The 10,716-nt window shown below is 46.6% G+C and overlaps 4 protein-coding genes across 9 annotated transcripts in view; 1 reads left to right on the top strand and 3 right to left on the bottom strand.

Annotated features, from left to right (window-relative positions):
* LOC109542274 (rab11 family-interacting protein 4B) overlaps positions 1–3,745 on the bottom strand; it is a 9,073-nt gene extending 5,328 nt beyond the window's left edge. For 3 of the 4 annotated variants that reach the window (XM_048669831.1, XM_048669830.1, XM_019911430.2), the window contains exons 1-2: positions 3,458–3,745; positions 9–229 (exon numbers count right to left, since the gene is read on the bottom strand). In XM_048669831.1, coding sequence (XP_048525788.1) covers positions 9–223 — 215 coding nt within the window. In that variant the 5' untranslated portion in view covers positions 224–229; positions 3,458–3,745. Of the gene's footprint in view, positions 1–8; positions 230–377; positions 964–3,457 lie in introns of those variants that run through there. The other variant, XM_019911431.2, reaches the window with a different exon arrangement.
* Positions 3,746–4,217: 472 nt separating this feature from the next.
* On the bottom strand, positions 4,218–7,510 carry LOC109542278 (TOM1-like protein 2). Of its 3 annotated transcripts, XM_019911436.2 has the most exons (9): positions 7,349–7,510; positions 6,481–6,728; positions 6,219–6,422; positions 5,817–6,166; positions 5,609–5,763; positions 5,453–5,558; positions 5,123–5,198; positions 4,913–4,963; positions 4,218–4,811 (listed from the first exon to the last, which is right to left on the bottom strand). In XM_019911436.2, the coding sequence occupies exons 1-9, from the start codon at positions 7,410–7,412 to the stop codon at positions 4,647–4,649; spliced, it is 1,419 nt and encodes a 472-aa protein (XP_019766995.2). In that variant the 5' UTR covers positions 7,413–7,510; the 3' UTR covers positions 4,218–4,646. The 3 variants fall into 3 exon arrangements, with proteins under 3 accessions (XP_019766995.2, XP_019766996.2, XP_048525785.1); XM_019911437.2 differs by lacking the exon at positions 4,913–4,963; XM_048669828.1 differs by lacking the exon at positions 4,218–4,811 and having other exon boundaries at positions 4,913–5,002.
* A 206-nt stretch (positions 7,511–7,716) lies between these two features.
* On the top strand, positions 7,717–10,300 carry LOC109542271 (mismatch repair endonuclease PMS2). Its single transcript, XM_019911424.2, has 2 exons — positions 7,717–8,335; positions 8,385–10,300. The coding sequence occupies exons 1-2, from the start codon at positions 7,905–7,907 to the stop codon at positions 10,138–10,140; spliced, it is 2,187 nt and encodes a 728-aa protein (XP_019766983.2). The 5' UTR covers positions 7,717–7,904; the 3' UTR covers positions 10,141–10,300.
* Positions 10,172–10,716, bottom strand: part of LOC109542273 (H/ACA ribonucleoprotein complex subunit 4) — a 2,633-nt gene continuing 2,088 nt past the window's right edge. Inside the window, exons 10-11 of the mRNA XM_019911426.2 lie at positions 10,512–10,646; positions 10,172–10,426 (exon numbers count right to left, since the gene is read on the bottom strand). Coding sequence (XP_019766985.2) covers positions 10,364–10,426; positions 10,512–10,646 — 198 coding nt within the window. The 3' untranslated portion in view covers positions 10,172–10,363. The remainder of the gene's footprint in view (positions 10,427–10,511; positions 10,647–10,716) is intronic.

A 10,716-nucleotide genomic window follows, 5' to 3' on the forward strand; every position in this document is an offset into this window, starting at 1 on the left:
TCACTCACCCTCCAAAGCTGGTTTCATTCGGCGCCTCCTTGGTCACTTCGCCCTCGCCGTTCCACTCAAAGTTCTCGCCATCCGATAGACTTGAGCACTGGCTGCGCTGTTCGCCGTTGCTGTGATTGCTGGACTGGTTGCTGTCGCTGGACGTCGGCGTCAGCACAAAATGCGTCTTCGGCGGTTCCGCTGGTACTGAAGCCGCCTGTATCGGTGACATCATGCCGTCCTGAAATCACACCTGATGTTGAAATCTACATGTTCATTTTGATGAATGGATGTGGATTTTGCAGTGTTTGGTGGGCGCAACCAGTGGCGGCTCTTGCTCTCTACAACCAGAACCCCGCCGTATTAGTCAACAATGGCGTGGAATTTACCTGAAGACTAATTGTTTATCAAGCTTCTTGTTACGCAACACTCACACTAATTATGTGGTCTTTAGATAGGGGAATATTCAAAACGGTTCCACCTGCTGCCTTCAGTGCAAACTGCAAACCCTTAACTAAACTAAACAACTGAACAGGTTGCCCTAGCGGTTGGTACCTTTTTCTTGATGGTACCCAGGCAAGCCCCATTATAGGTCAAAGAGAAACATTTAAGATCTATAGGCTGTGCCATCTGTAAAGCGCAGGTCGAACCAGTTGATTGTTGCCGCCACTCTTCGGTGACATTTCCATTGTACATGCACTCAACATTCTTGAGCACAGGTAGTAAGCTTGGCTGACTCATACATGATGGAATTGCCACAGCGTTGCCACAAAAGGTCTTTCGATGGTTCGCTCTCTTTAAGGTGCTGGCATGCGAGATCAACCTCTTTGGCTCATTTGAGCACAGTCTCTCGGTTTAGGAGGTTTACACCATAGAGAAAGTTCAAGAAAAATATAGAAATTGAGATGCTCTATCTGAAATGTTATTACGGAGCAAACGATATCTTCACCCATTTCTGAGATACGCGCATTTGAACTTTGTCAAAATGCCGCGTTTTCGCTTGTAACTCGTTAAAGGTTAGGAATTTCTGATAAAACCCCAGGAGTGAAATGTAGCCTTTAAAGCGCTCTATCTGAACGGTCATTAGGGCGCATCAGCTATTTTCACCTGTTTCTGAGATACGCGCTTTTGAACTTTGTCGAGTATTCAAAATGCCGCGTTTTTTGCTTGTAACTCTTTAAAGGTTAGGAATTTCTAATGAACCCGCAGAGTGAAATGTAGCTTTTGAAGTACTCTATCTGAAAGGTCATTAGGGGGCATCAGCTATTTTCACCTGTTTCTGAGATACGCGCTTTTGAACTTTGTCGAGTGTTCAAAATGCCGCGTTTTTGCTTGTAACTCTTTAAAGGTTAGGAATTTCTAATGAACCCCCAGAGTGAAATGTAGCCTTTAAAGTGCTCTATCTGAATGGTCATTAGGGGGCATCAGCTATTTTCACCTGTTTCTGAGATACGCGCTTTTGAACTTTGTCGAGTATTCAAAATGCGGCGTTTTTGCTTGTGACTCTTTACAGGTTAGGAATTTCTGATAAAACCCCAGGAGTGAAATGTAGCTTTTAAAGTGCTCTATCTGAAAGGTCATTAGGGCGCATTAGCTATTGTCACCCGTTTCGGAAATACGCGCATTTGAACTTCGACGAGTATTTAAAAATTGTCGCATTTTCGCTTGTAGGCATTTTTGTTTGACACCTCAGTAGTGAAATGTATCCTTCGAGAAGCTCTGTCTCAAAGATCATTTTACGGCCATTTTCACCTGTTTCCGAAACACGCATGAATGATGGGCTAGTTAAATGGGCACGTTTTTGCTTGTAACTCTTTTAAGGTTGGGAATTTGGATACAACCTCAGCCCTCAATTGAAGTCTTTGACATGCTCGATCTGAGAGATTCTGACGACTCAACAGTTTCTGAGAGACGCAGATTTAAACTTTGTAAACTTAAACTGCGTTTCTGCTTGCCCCTTTTTACAGGTTGGACATTTCTGAGAAATCCGTTGCTTTACGTAATGTCGCAATGACAGTGACATTCGTCTTAGCGCGCTCCTCCTTCCGCTCGTTTAAAGACAGTCGACCTTAGCCATGACACTGACGTGTACCAATATACGCCAGAACTTTCGTAATTAGAAGGAAATCGCGTGCTATTTGACAACGTCGTTGGACGCAAATGTGGAATCCTCGCAGTGGTACCGCTCGGTACCAGCACCGACCATCGTGGTAAAATAACAAATACAGAGAGATACTTTTACTTTTTGGTGCCCACGATCGGTGGTAGCCATCAAAGGTGAAGAGAATAATTTTGCAATGTTCTCGTTACATGTACCTATATTGGCTGGTGCTTAAAGAACCGCTTGATTAGGCCGCATTGCAGCATCTTCAACTAACTGCAACAGGCCAAGTGTCCACTTGGCTCGGATAATCTAATAGGAAAAACGGGGAAAGTAGGTGGATTTTGTTGAAATGTCGAGCGCCGGGATATTTTAAATAGAAGTTAATCGGATCAGTCCAGTCAGTCTGAGGGTTTTGGTTGGACTGGAATGTTTCTTTTTGAAGCCATAAGTTGCGTGTTTCGCTTTCCTTTGGGCAATTAGGGGGAAAGCACATGGTCAAGTGCGGTAATTAGGGCCGATTTCTTTTCTGCCAATGATTGGTATAATTGAACGAAAAAATTCCGTGCAGCATATCCGCGGCTTGGTTATTACGGTATCGATTAATCCCGATGGCGCATTTGGAACAGTAACATTTACCGTTCAACGAGCACTAATCTCGTCGAGGATTTTTTCATAATTAACCAATTGATTGAGTTGAAGCCCTAATGGGCCCTTGAAACCCGACTTCTGACCTCAGCCAATTGCGAAAACAAAGAAATTCGCTTTTCTGTTTAATTATTCCGATCGTTTTGTGCGTGACTTCACAATGCCAGAAACGCGCAATTGTTTATGAATATGTTGGCGATTTCTCTTCGCTTGTTGCATTTCAACGTGAGTCACAAGCTGCAGTAGAATTTTTGTTAATTGTCCGTGCCGTCATGGTTTCGCGACTGTCCACGCCATCATCTTCTGGTTTCTCGACCATGAAGTACGTTGTTTTCCTGGTTCCTAATGGTAAATTCTATCGTTTTATGCCTGTTTTGTGCGCAACACACACATTTCGCAGTAACAGCAGCATAAGTAAGCAAAAATTGCTTCAATCGTGTTTTGAAGGCAAAAAACACCCTGTTGCGTTCCCCAATGCCAAAAAAAGTGTTCTAAAGCGCAAAAACCTTGTAGCCTGTTCTGTACAACCTGCCAGTTCAGTGGGAGGAACCCAAAAACGAATCAGATCGCCTTTGCCAAATGGAGGTCACGTACAGGGCGAAGCCCTCTTATATGGGCTTTAAACAGCGTACCGGACAGTTGCAGTAGCACTCTTAGCTGGTCCACTGTGTATACCTGGCGTAATCTAGTGGGAAGTGATCATTTCGCGCAACTTCTCACCTTGGCTCCTCACGGTCTTCACTCCGGAACCGATTCAACGGCAATAAAACCTTCTTAACACCACTCACATACACAGAAAGGTCAGTGATTCGTGGCACTTTCAGCGCAATTCGCTCATTTCTCCGGCACTGATGAGGGTGGTGGCATGAGTAGCCGAAATCCGGTGGCGGAAACCTTCCAAAGCACCCAAGCACGGATCGGGGGGCGAAGAACAGCAGTAAGGCGGCCTACGATGTGACGAACGCACTTCCCAAGCTCCGTTAATAGACTGAATTAAAACTGTTTTGCTTCCAATTTCCAATTGCCTTGCGCGCCGATTTCCATTTACCTGTGCTTCCAGCGAGTGTGCGGAGCGGTTGCAGCCGAACCCACCTGCAATATTAGCGCATAGTTTGAAAGCTCGAATTTCATCTCGTTCCCTATTTAAATTTGGGTCACCGTGTAGGGCCAGTTTATCGGGTGTATGTTGCAAGTGTTCATCGGTTTTCCCTCATTCAAAATTTTTAAATCATTTTTGTTCTAAACCCGCCTGAAGCCAATCCTGTCTCTGCGCCGTTCCGTTAGAAGCTGATTAGCAAAGGGCGCCAAATAACGAAGGATGGCAACAGACCCGTGTAAGTTAATCCTTGTCTGTTGCGCACGGAATGGGCTGTAGGGAAACGCTGTACTAGACAGGGCCGCATTAAGGGCGTTTTTAAGATTTTGCTTCTGATCTCAATGGCCCCTCGATTTTGTTCTTGTCGGAAAGTCAAACACGCTGTTCTCCTCTGCAATTTAATTCCAACACGGATTAACACCATATCAACACTAATTAACATATACAACTACAAATAGATAAATAATACAGTATTTGGGTGTTGAATCGAAATCAACCAATCGAACAAGCATTGATTAGTTCATATGCATATATACAGCGTAGTTAATCCCCTAAATAACTACACAGTTAATATTTCAACCAAAATATTAACTTAAAAATAAAATTATCCAACACTTAAGTAAGTTAATCTCCAACATCTATACAGTTTTCCGTTAGAATTTGCCATAAATAAACTATAACAAGAGGAATGATTGGGCTCAGTGTTGTCTAGACTCTTTGGTTGATGTTAGTTGGTCTCTTTAAAGGCGACGAATATGAAGCTTCCATGCCTCAATGTCAGGCTGAATATAAAATAGAGATTTTTGGCGTTTCTTACGCTAGCAAGTCTTCGGCTTTTTTTTTGGTCTCCTTCTTCAACGTGCTGGGATTGTTGGGGCCCGTAGTGGCGGACACGGTGGGCAAGTTTTCCGCTGCCGCCGCCCTTTCAGCTAGAAACCGCTCAAAGTCGCTTGAAGTCACCGACTCTTCGCCGCCGCCCTAAGAGAAAATGAAATTTAAAGCATAAGGCAATGCCAATGCGGATATAGAGACAAATTACAGTGCAGTGAGAGAGCAGAGAAAAACATGATTTAACTCACCGTCTTGCCTAGCCAGTTGGCCATTTCGTTCAGCTCCCTGTCTTCGTCAGTCTAAAGCGTACGACACACATAGATATACATAAAAAGCCCCTTTAAAATAAATAATAAAAAAACATCCACTGCAAACGATCAAGGCGCTGAAAGCGACCCAACATTAAATAAAAGATAGATAAAAATGCAAGAGAGGCATAAATATAATGGGGCACTCACCTCGGGCGCCCGAGTAGCCGAACTGGTTCCTCCCGGAATTTGGTCAGGATTTATATTGTCCTTGTAGGTACTGCCACTGGAAAAAAATAGAACAATTCCAATTTTCCTTACTGAATCCGGCCCTGCCGGTGGTGATCCCGACGCAAACAGACCGGCAAATAAACAAGGACCAAACCTGACCCGACTGGGTTGGTCTTTGTCTGTCGCATCGGGAATAGGCGTGTGCGGAATGACAACACCAGACAGGCCCTCATTCAGGGCATTTTTCAATTAATTAAAAATTTCCCATTAGCAATTGGAATTGGGTCTTGTTTTCCAATTAATACTTGCCTGCTCTTGGCGCTCTCGTAGGTGACGTTCCTCGACTGAGCAAACATATCAAATTCGTCGGTGCCCTTTTTGGCGTTTATTGAGAAATTCGAAGCATCGCCCAGCCCTAAACAAACTCAGCTCAGAACACGCTCAGACCATGCCCTGACCTATTACCTAGCTTGTTGACTGTATCGGCCAGGTCATCATCGTCCAAATCAATCAAACTGTCGTCGTTCTTTAGCGCCGGCTTGGCAACGGCAGTTGGCGGAATGGCGTTTGCGATCACTGCTGAGGCGCTGGGCACAGTATTCTTCTCCCATCTGCTGTACCTGCAACCCCACTTACTGGGTTAAAAGGGCCAACTAAACACCGTAAGCCAAACCTTAAAAAGAGATTGTTCATGTCGTCGTTTATCCGCAACAGTTCCTCCGTTAGACTGTCGTTGGTGATGCGGCTGATGAGTTCCATCAGTCGCTGTTGCATGCTTTGGCAGACGGCGCGCAGTTCCTGCAACAGATCAAGCTCGTCCCGTTCTCCTCTTCCAGGTTTCACTTCGCTCAGCATCTCGCCCAGGACGTTCATGTTGCTCTGGACCACATCCAGTTCAGACTGGAGCTTCGCGCGCTGCTCCATAGTCAAAGTTCCGGTGTGATTTGGGGAGTCCAAAGGAGGAATGGGGCTACCTGAAGGTGAGGGCGCTGAAGCTGGCACCACTTCCGGCAAGTTCACGCTCTGAAATGCCCTCTAAGCAGTCGCTGCATGGCGGAAGAGGGCCGATAGTTACCTTTCGAGGGGTGTGAATGGGGGCCAAGCTGTCCAAATCTGTTGCCGGAAACTCGATGCCTTTGGCCAGCAGGTCTTTATACACGACATTGACGCCTAAAAGGTCCTGGTCCGCCTGGAAGGCACTCGCCCAACACTGGATGAGACTGAGCACTTTTTCCTGCACCACTGTGGGCGGATCGTTCTTCGGGCTTAAAAGCTTCACCTACAATAATGCGAGTTTCAATATGAGTGGAGCTTCTGATCAATCCTCCGAATCTTACCAGTTCTTGCACAAAGTCTTTGCTGCATGTCAACAGGTGGAATCTTTTGCCGCAATTCTTCACGCAAGTTTCCAGAATGGTTAGCGTGTACATGACCACTGTGTAGTCTTTGCCCGCGCTCTGGCTCAGCCTCTTTTTGATCGCTCTAATTGCGTCTTTGGACCCTTCTTCAGTTTCGTTGATAATGTCGCAGATTTCCATGTTCAACGCCCAGTTTTCTGAGGCCTGCGACGCATCGGTGGCTTGTTCTGAAAATGCGCCTCATGTTTGTTATTAATTACTACATATTTTACAGTCGTTGTGACACATCTGGTCTATTTTTTGCGAGCGATAATCACGTCATTAAGTGACGAAAATTGGTGATTTTTACTGCCACTGCTGGTTCATGCACGGTCTGAAGCAGGAGCAGTTCAGAATTTATAGCCTTCACCAGTGACCCAGACTAATTGGAGCAAAGTGTGGATAACAACCGTGACTAACTAATAGTAGTTTTCATCACCAGTTTTGGCGTTCAAAATCGGGCAAATTGGCGAGAAATTTTGTTGCCCTGTTGGCGATTTTCCTCTTTCCAAAATGCCATTTTCAGCAAATTCCAGTTGCGCTCAGACTGAACTTATTGCCATCAGCAACCGCCACTACCTAGTTTAGCAGTTGGATTTGCGTCTAAGCTGTAAATCGCTCACGCAAAATAATCCGGAGTTATGAGTCATTTCCACCTGATAACCAAACCTTGAATGTTAACCAGTGAGCCTCATTCAGGTGTTTTTCTACGTCCTGGGCCCTGTCCGGGGAAATCGCAGTAACTTTTAAAAGCCCAAGAGAACTTATTGCGTAGCAGTGGCGTACGGCCCTAAGTTGATTGGCTTACCAATTTTACTACCCACTGGCGTCGAGAAGGGGTTGCCGATGAGGGCGTTTTGGATAAAGGACATTTCACAAAAATACTACACAAAGTCTTCGGACAAAAACGCAAAAGTATACAGTCGGCTTGACACCTGCTGTCAGTGAGTCAGGTGGAATTTGACAATGGTAAACAAGGTTGGGCAAATATGGCGGTGGCTAAAAGTGGCAACGCCTATTCATGAGGTATAGGTTCAATATTACTCTCCCGAAAGAGTGAGTAATTTTGGAAATTTGTTCTAAATCAGATTCAAGTTTTTTCATTAAATTCAACACCAAAAAATAATGGAGGATCACATGAAGAGGCAAAAACTGAAACAGGCGGCAACCTGGCAGAGCAAAAAACTGCCAGTTCAGGAGGTTAGCCACTCCGATGTCTGTCACCCACAGATCACAGAGTAACCTCTGTGATCTGTGCTGTCAGCTACAGCGGTTTAGAAAAGGTTCAAAAGTAAACAAACCCAAACACTTCAAGAGTTTTGAAAGAATCCGATGTTTTTACCGCAAAATTCTTCGCTTTTCTAATGGAGCAAACTGTAGTAGTTGAGGCGCAACCTGAGCACCTGCCCACAGCGGCGGATAGCACCGAAATCCGGCCAATTAATACCGAAACAGTGCACCGGATATGTGCCGGGCAAGTAGTGCTCAGCCTGGCCATTGCCATGAAAGAGCTGGTGGAGAATGCAATAGACGCTGGGGCCACGATCATCGACATCCACCTGAAGGAATACGGCAGCGAGCTGCTGGAGGTGGCGGACAATGGTAATGGGGTACACAGAAGCAACTTTCCAGGCCTGGCGCTGAAGCACTGCACCTCCAAGTTGAGCGATTTTGACGATCTGGAGCGCCTCGGCACTCTGGGCTTCAGGGGCGAAGCCCTTAGTTCGCTCTGCGCGCTTGCTGATGTGGAAATCACCACCAAACATGGTGCTGCAGACTCAGCTGCTCGCTTAAGGTTGGTAGTTGACGGGTGTTGGGGCTTTAAGCTGGCAGGTCTTTTTCAGTTATGACCACGGAGGTAACATCGTCAGCGAAGAAGTGGCCGCAAGGCAGCGGGGAACCACAGTGAGTTTGAGGAACATTTTTGCCCCGCTGCCAGTGAGGCGAAAGGAATTCACAAAGAATCTGAAAAGAGAGTTTAGCAAAATGTGCAACCTGCTCTACGCCTACTGCCTGCTCCCGAACGGAATCAAATACTCCTGCTCGAACACCACAGCCAAAGGCGCCAAAAGCTCGTTAGTGGCCACAGAGGGACATAAAACAGTGCGGGAAAACGTTATCAGTGTGTTTGGGTTGAAGCAACTGGCTTCACTACTAGACGTGCCCCTGGCGTTGCCCGGCCCGCCCATTCTGGAGGAATATGGGGTGAATTGGGCTCCGGGAGACAAGTTGCCCTTCAGCTTCGACTTCCTGGTTTCCAGCGCCCTGCACGGGAGCGGGCGCAGCTCTGCCGACCATCAATTCTTCTACATCAACCACCGCCCGTGTGAGCCATCAAAAATCATCAAGCTGGTCAACGAGCTCTATAGACAGTTCAACAACAAGCAATACCCCTTTGTTTTCTTGGACATTGCAACCACATCTTGTATGGTGGATGTGAACATTACCCCCGATAAAAGGCAAGTGTTTTTGGAGAAGGAAAAACTGCTGCTGGCCACTGTTAAGGCCTCATTGTTGGAAGCGTTCAAAGAGCTGCCTGCCACCTTGGTGACTAATACTTTGGAAGTATCCAGGGGGCTGAAACGGCACGCCACTGAGGTTCGGGTTAAAAACACCAGCATTCTGGATACGTTCAGGAAAAGGCCCCGATCTGAGGGCTCGTCCAAGCCAGCGAAAAACGAAGCCGAGTCTAAGAGTGTGTTTAGTGCCCGAGATGTGAAAGACAGCGAACTAGAGGCCGATGAGAAGCTGGAAATGCTAGTGGAAATCGCCTGCAATTTGAGCAAACATGAGAGTGACGATGAGCCGGTTGTTGTGGACATCGACGGGCCACAGCAGGTCGAGAGCCAACGAAGGCAAGTGCCGTTGAAGCTCAACTACAGCGCGCTGAAGGAAAAGTTTCTCAACCATCTGGAAAATCAACAGCAAGCCCCCGATTCAAACACCGTGCACTTTCGTTCTGATATAGCGCCCGATGCCAATAAGGCGGCCGAAGAAGAGCTGAGCAGGCACATAGCCAAGGAGGATTTTGCAAAAATGGCAATTATTGGGCAATTTAACTTGGGCTTCATCGTGACCAAGTTGCAGCAGGATCTGTTCATTGTTGACCAGCACGCCACTGACGAGAAGTACAACTTTGAGCAGCTGCAGCGCAACAGCGTGATGGACAGTCAGAAGCTGGTCAATCCGAAGCTACTGGAGCTCACGGCAGCCGCCCGAAGCACCCTCATAGAGCACGAAGAGGTGTTCAAAAAGAACGGATTTTCGTTTGAAACGGGCGAAAACATCTTCCTGACTTCGATTCCGATTGGCGAGGGCTGCGTGCTGGGCAAGCCGGACATTGACGAGATGATCTTCATGCTTCAGGAGGACGACAGTCGGAAGACCATGTGCAGACCGTCGCGGGTTCGCTCGGTTTTCGCATCGCGCGCTTGTCGCAAGAGCGTGATGATCGGCAAGTCGCTGTCGAGGACCGAAATGAAGAATCTCGTCGCCCATATGGGCGACATTGAACAGCCATGGAACTGCCCCCATGGGCGACCCACCATGCGCCATTTGGTCAACCTCAGTTTGCTCACGGAGCAAATTGAGCCTGTTTAAAGGGACGGAGTAACGCGGAAACAAATCTGTATTATATAGAAAAACAATTTAATTTCTTTATAAAACTCCGTGTGGCAACAATAGGAAATTGAACTGTTTGGATGGAAGGAAACGTGTGGCAAATACGCACACTTCCAGAATACAAAGTTTGAAAAAATTCCATTCGCTGCTGCTACTTGCTAGAAGTACCCGATAAAACATTTATTCCCGGGAACCCGCTGCACTATTCGGCCTCCTCAACCTCCACGTCCTTGGACTTCTTCTTTTTTTTCTTCTTCTGCTTTCCCTGTAATAACACAAATTTTCTATTACTAATTTCCTGCCAGTAACGTGCCCTCAACCATGCCACGCTGTATGTTTCGCTGACTTACCTCGCCCTCAGTTACGCTGTCTTCCGTCACCTGGCTTGTGCTCGCGCCCTCTGAGGCCTCAGACTGCTTTTTATGCTTCTTTTTCTTCTTGCTGGGGGTCTCGCTCTCACCTTCTTCCGGGGCGCTTGGTGTTGCCTAGAATTTGTATATACTTTCCTGACTGTGTTTCAATTCCAAATCAAAATTAATTCCTGGGTTTCAGTCA

Source organism: Dendroctonus ponderosae, unplaced genomic scaffold, assembly GCF_020466585.1.
Source record: "Dendroctonus ponderosae isolate FM_Combo_2020 unplaced genomic scaffold, Dpon_F_20191213v2 Dpon_F_20191213_9, whole genome shotgun sequence".
Lineage (NCBI taxonomy): Eukaryota > Metazoa > Arthropoda > Insecta > Coleoptera > Curculionidae > Dendroctonus > Dendroctonus ponderosae.

What these genes read in the sequence shown, in the direction of transcription:
- LOC109542271 (XM_019911424.2), top strand. Translation starts at nt 7,905, where the DNA reads ATGGAGCAAACTGTAGTAGTTGAGGCGCAACCTGAGCACCTGCCCACA. An exon ending in GACTCAGCTGCTCGCTTAAG is followed by an intron (nt 8,336 to 8,384) that starts GTTGGTAGTTGA and finishes GGTCTTTTTCAG; the next exon opens with TTATGACCACGGAGGTAACA.
- LOC109542278 (XM_019911436.2), bottom strand. Translation starts at nt 7,412, where the DNA reads ATGTCCTTTATCCAAAACGCCCTCATCGGCAACCCCTTCTCGACGCCA. An exon ending in AAGACTTTGTGCAAGAACTG is followed by an intron (nt 6,423 to 6,480) that starts GTAAGATTCGGA and finishes GCATTATTGTAG; the next exon opens with GTGAAGCTTTTAAGCCCGAA. An exon ending in CCAACTGGCTAGGCAAGACG is followed by an intron (nt 4,812 to 4,912) that starts GTGAGTTAAATC and finishes ATTTTCTCTTAG; the next exon opens with GGCGGCGGCGAAGAGTCGGT.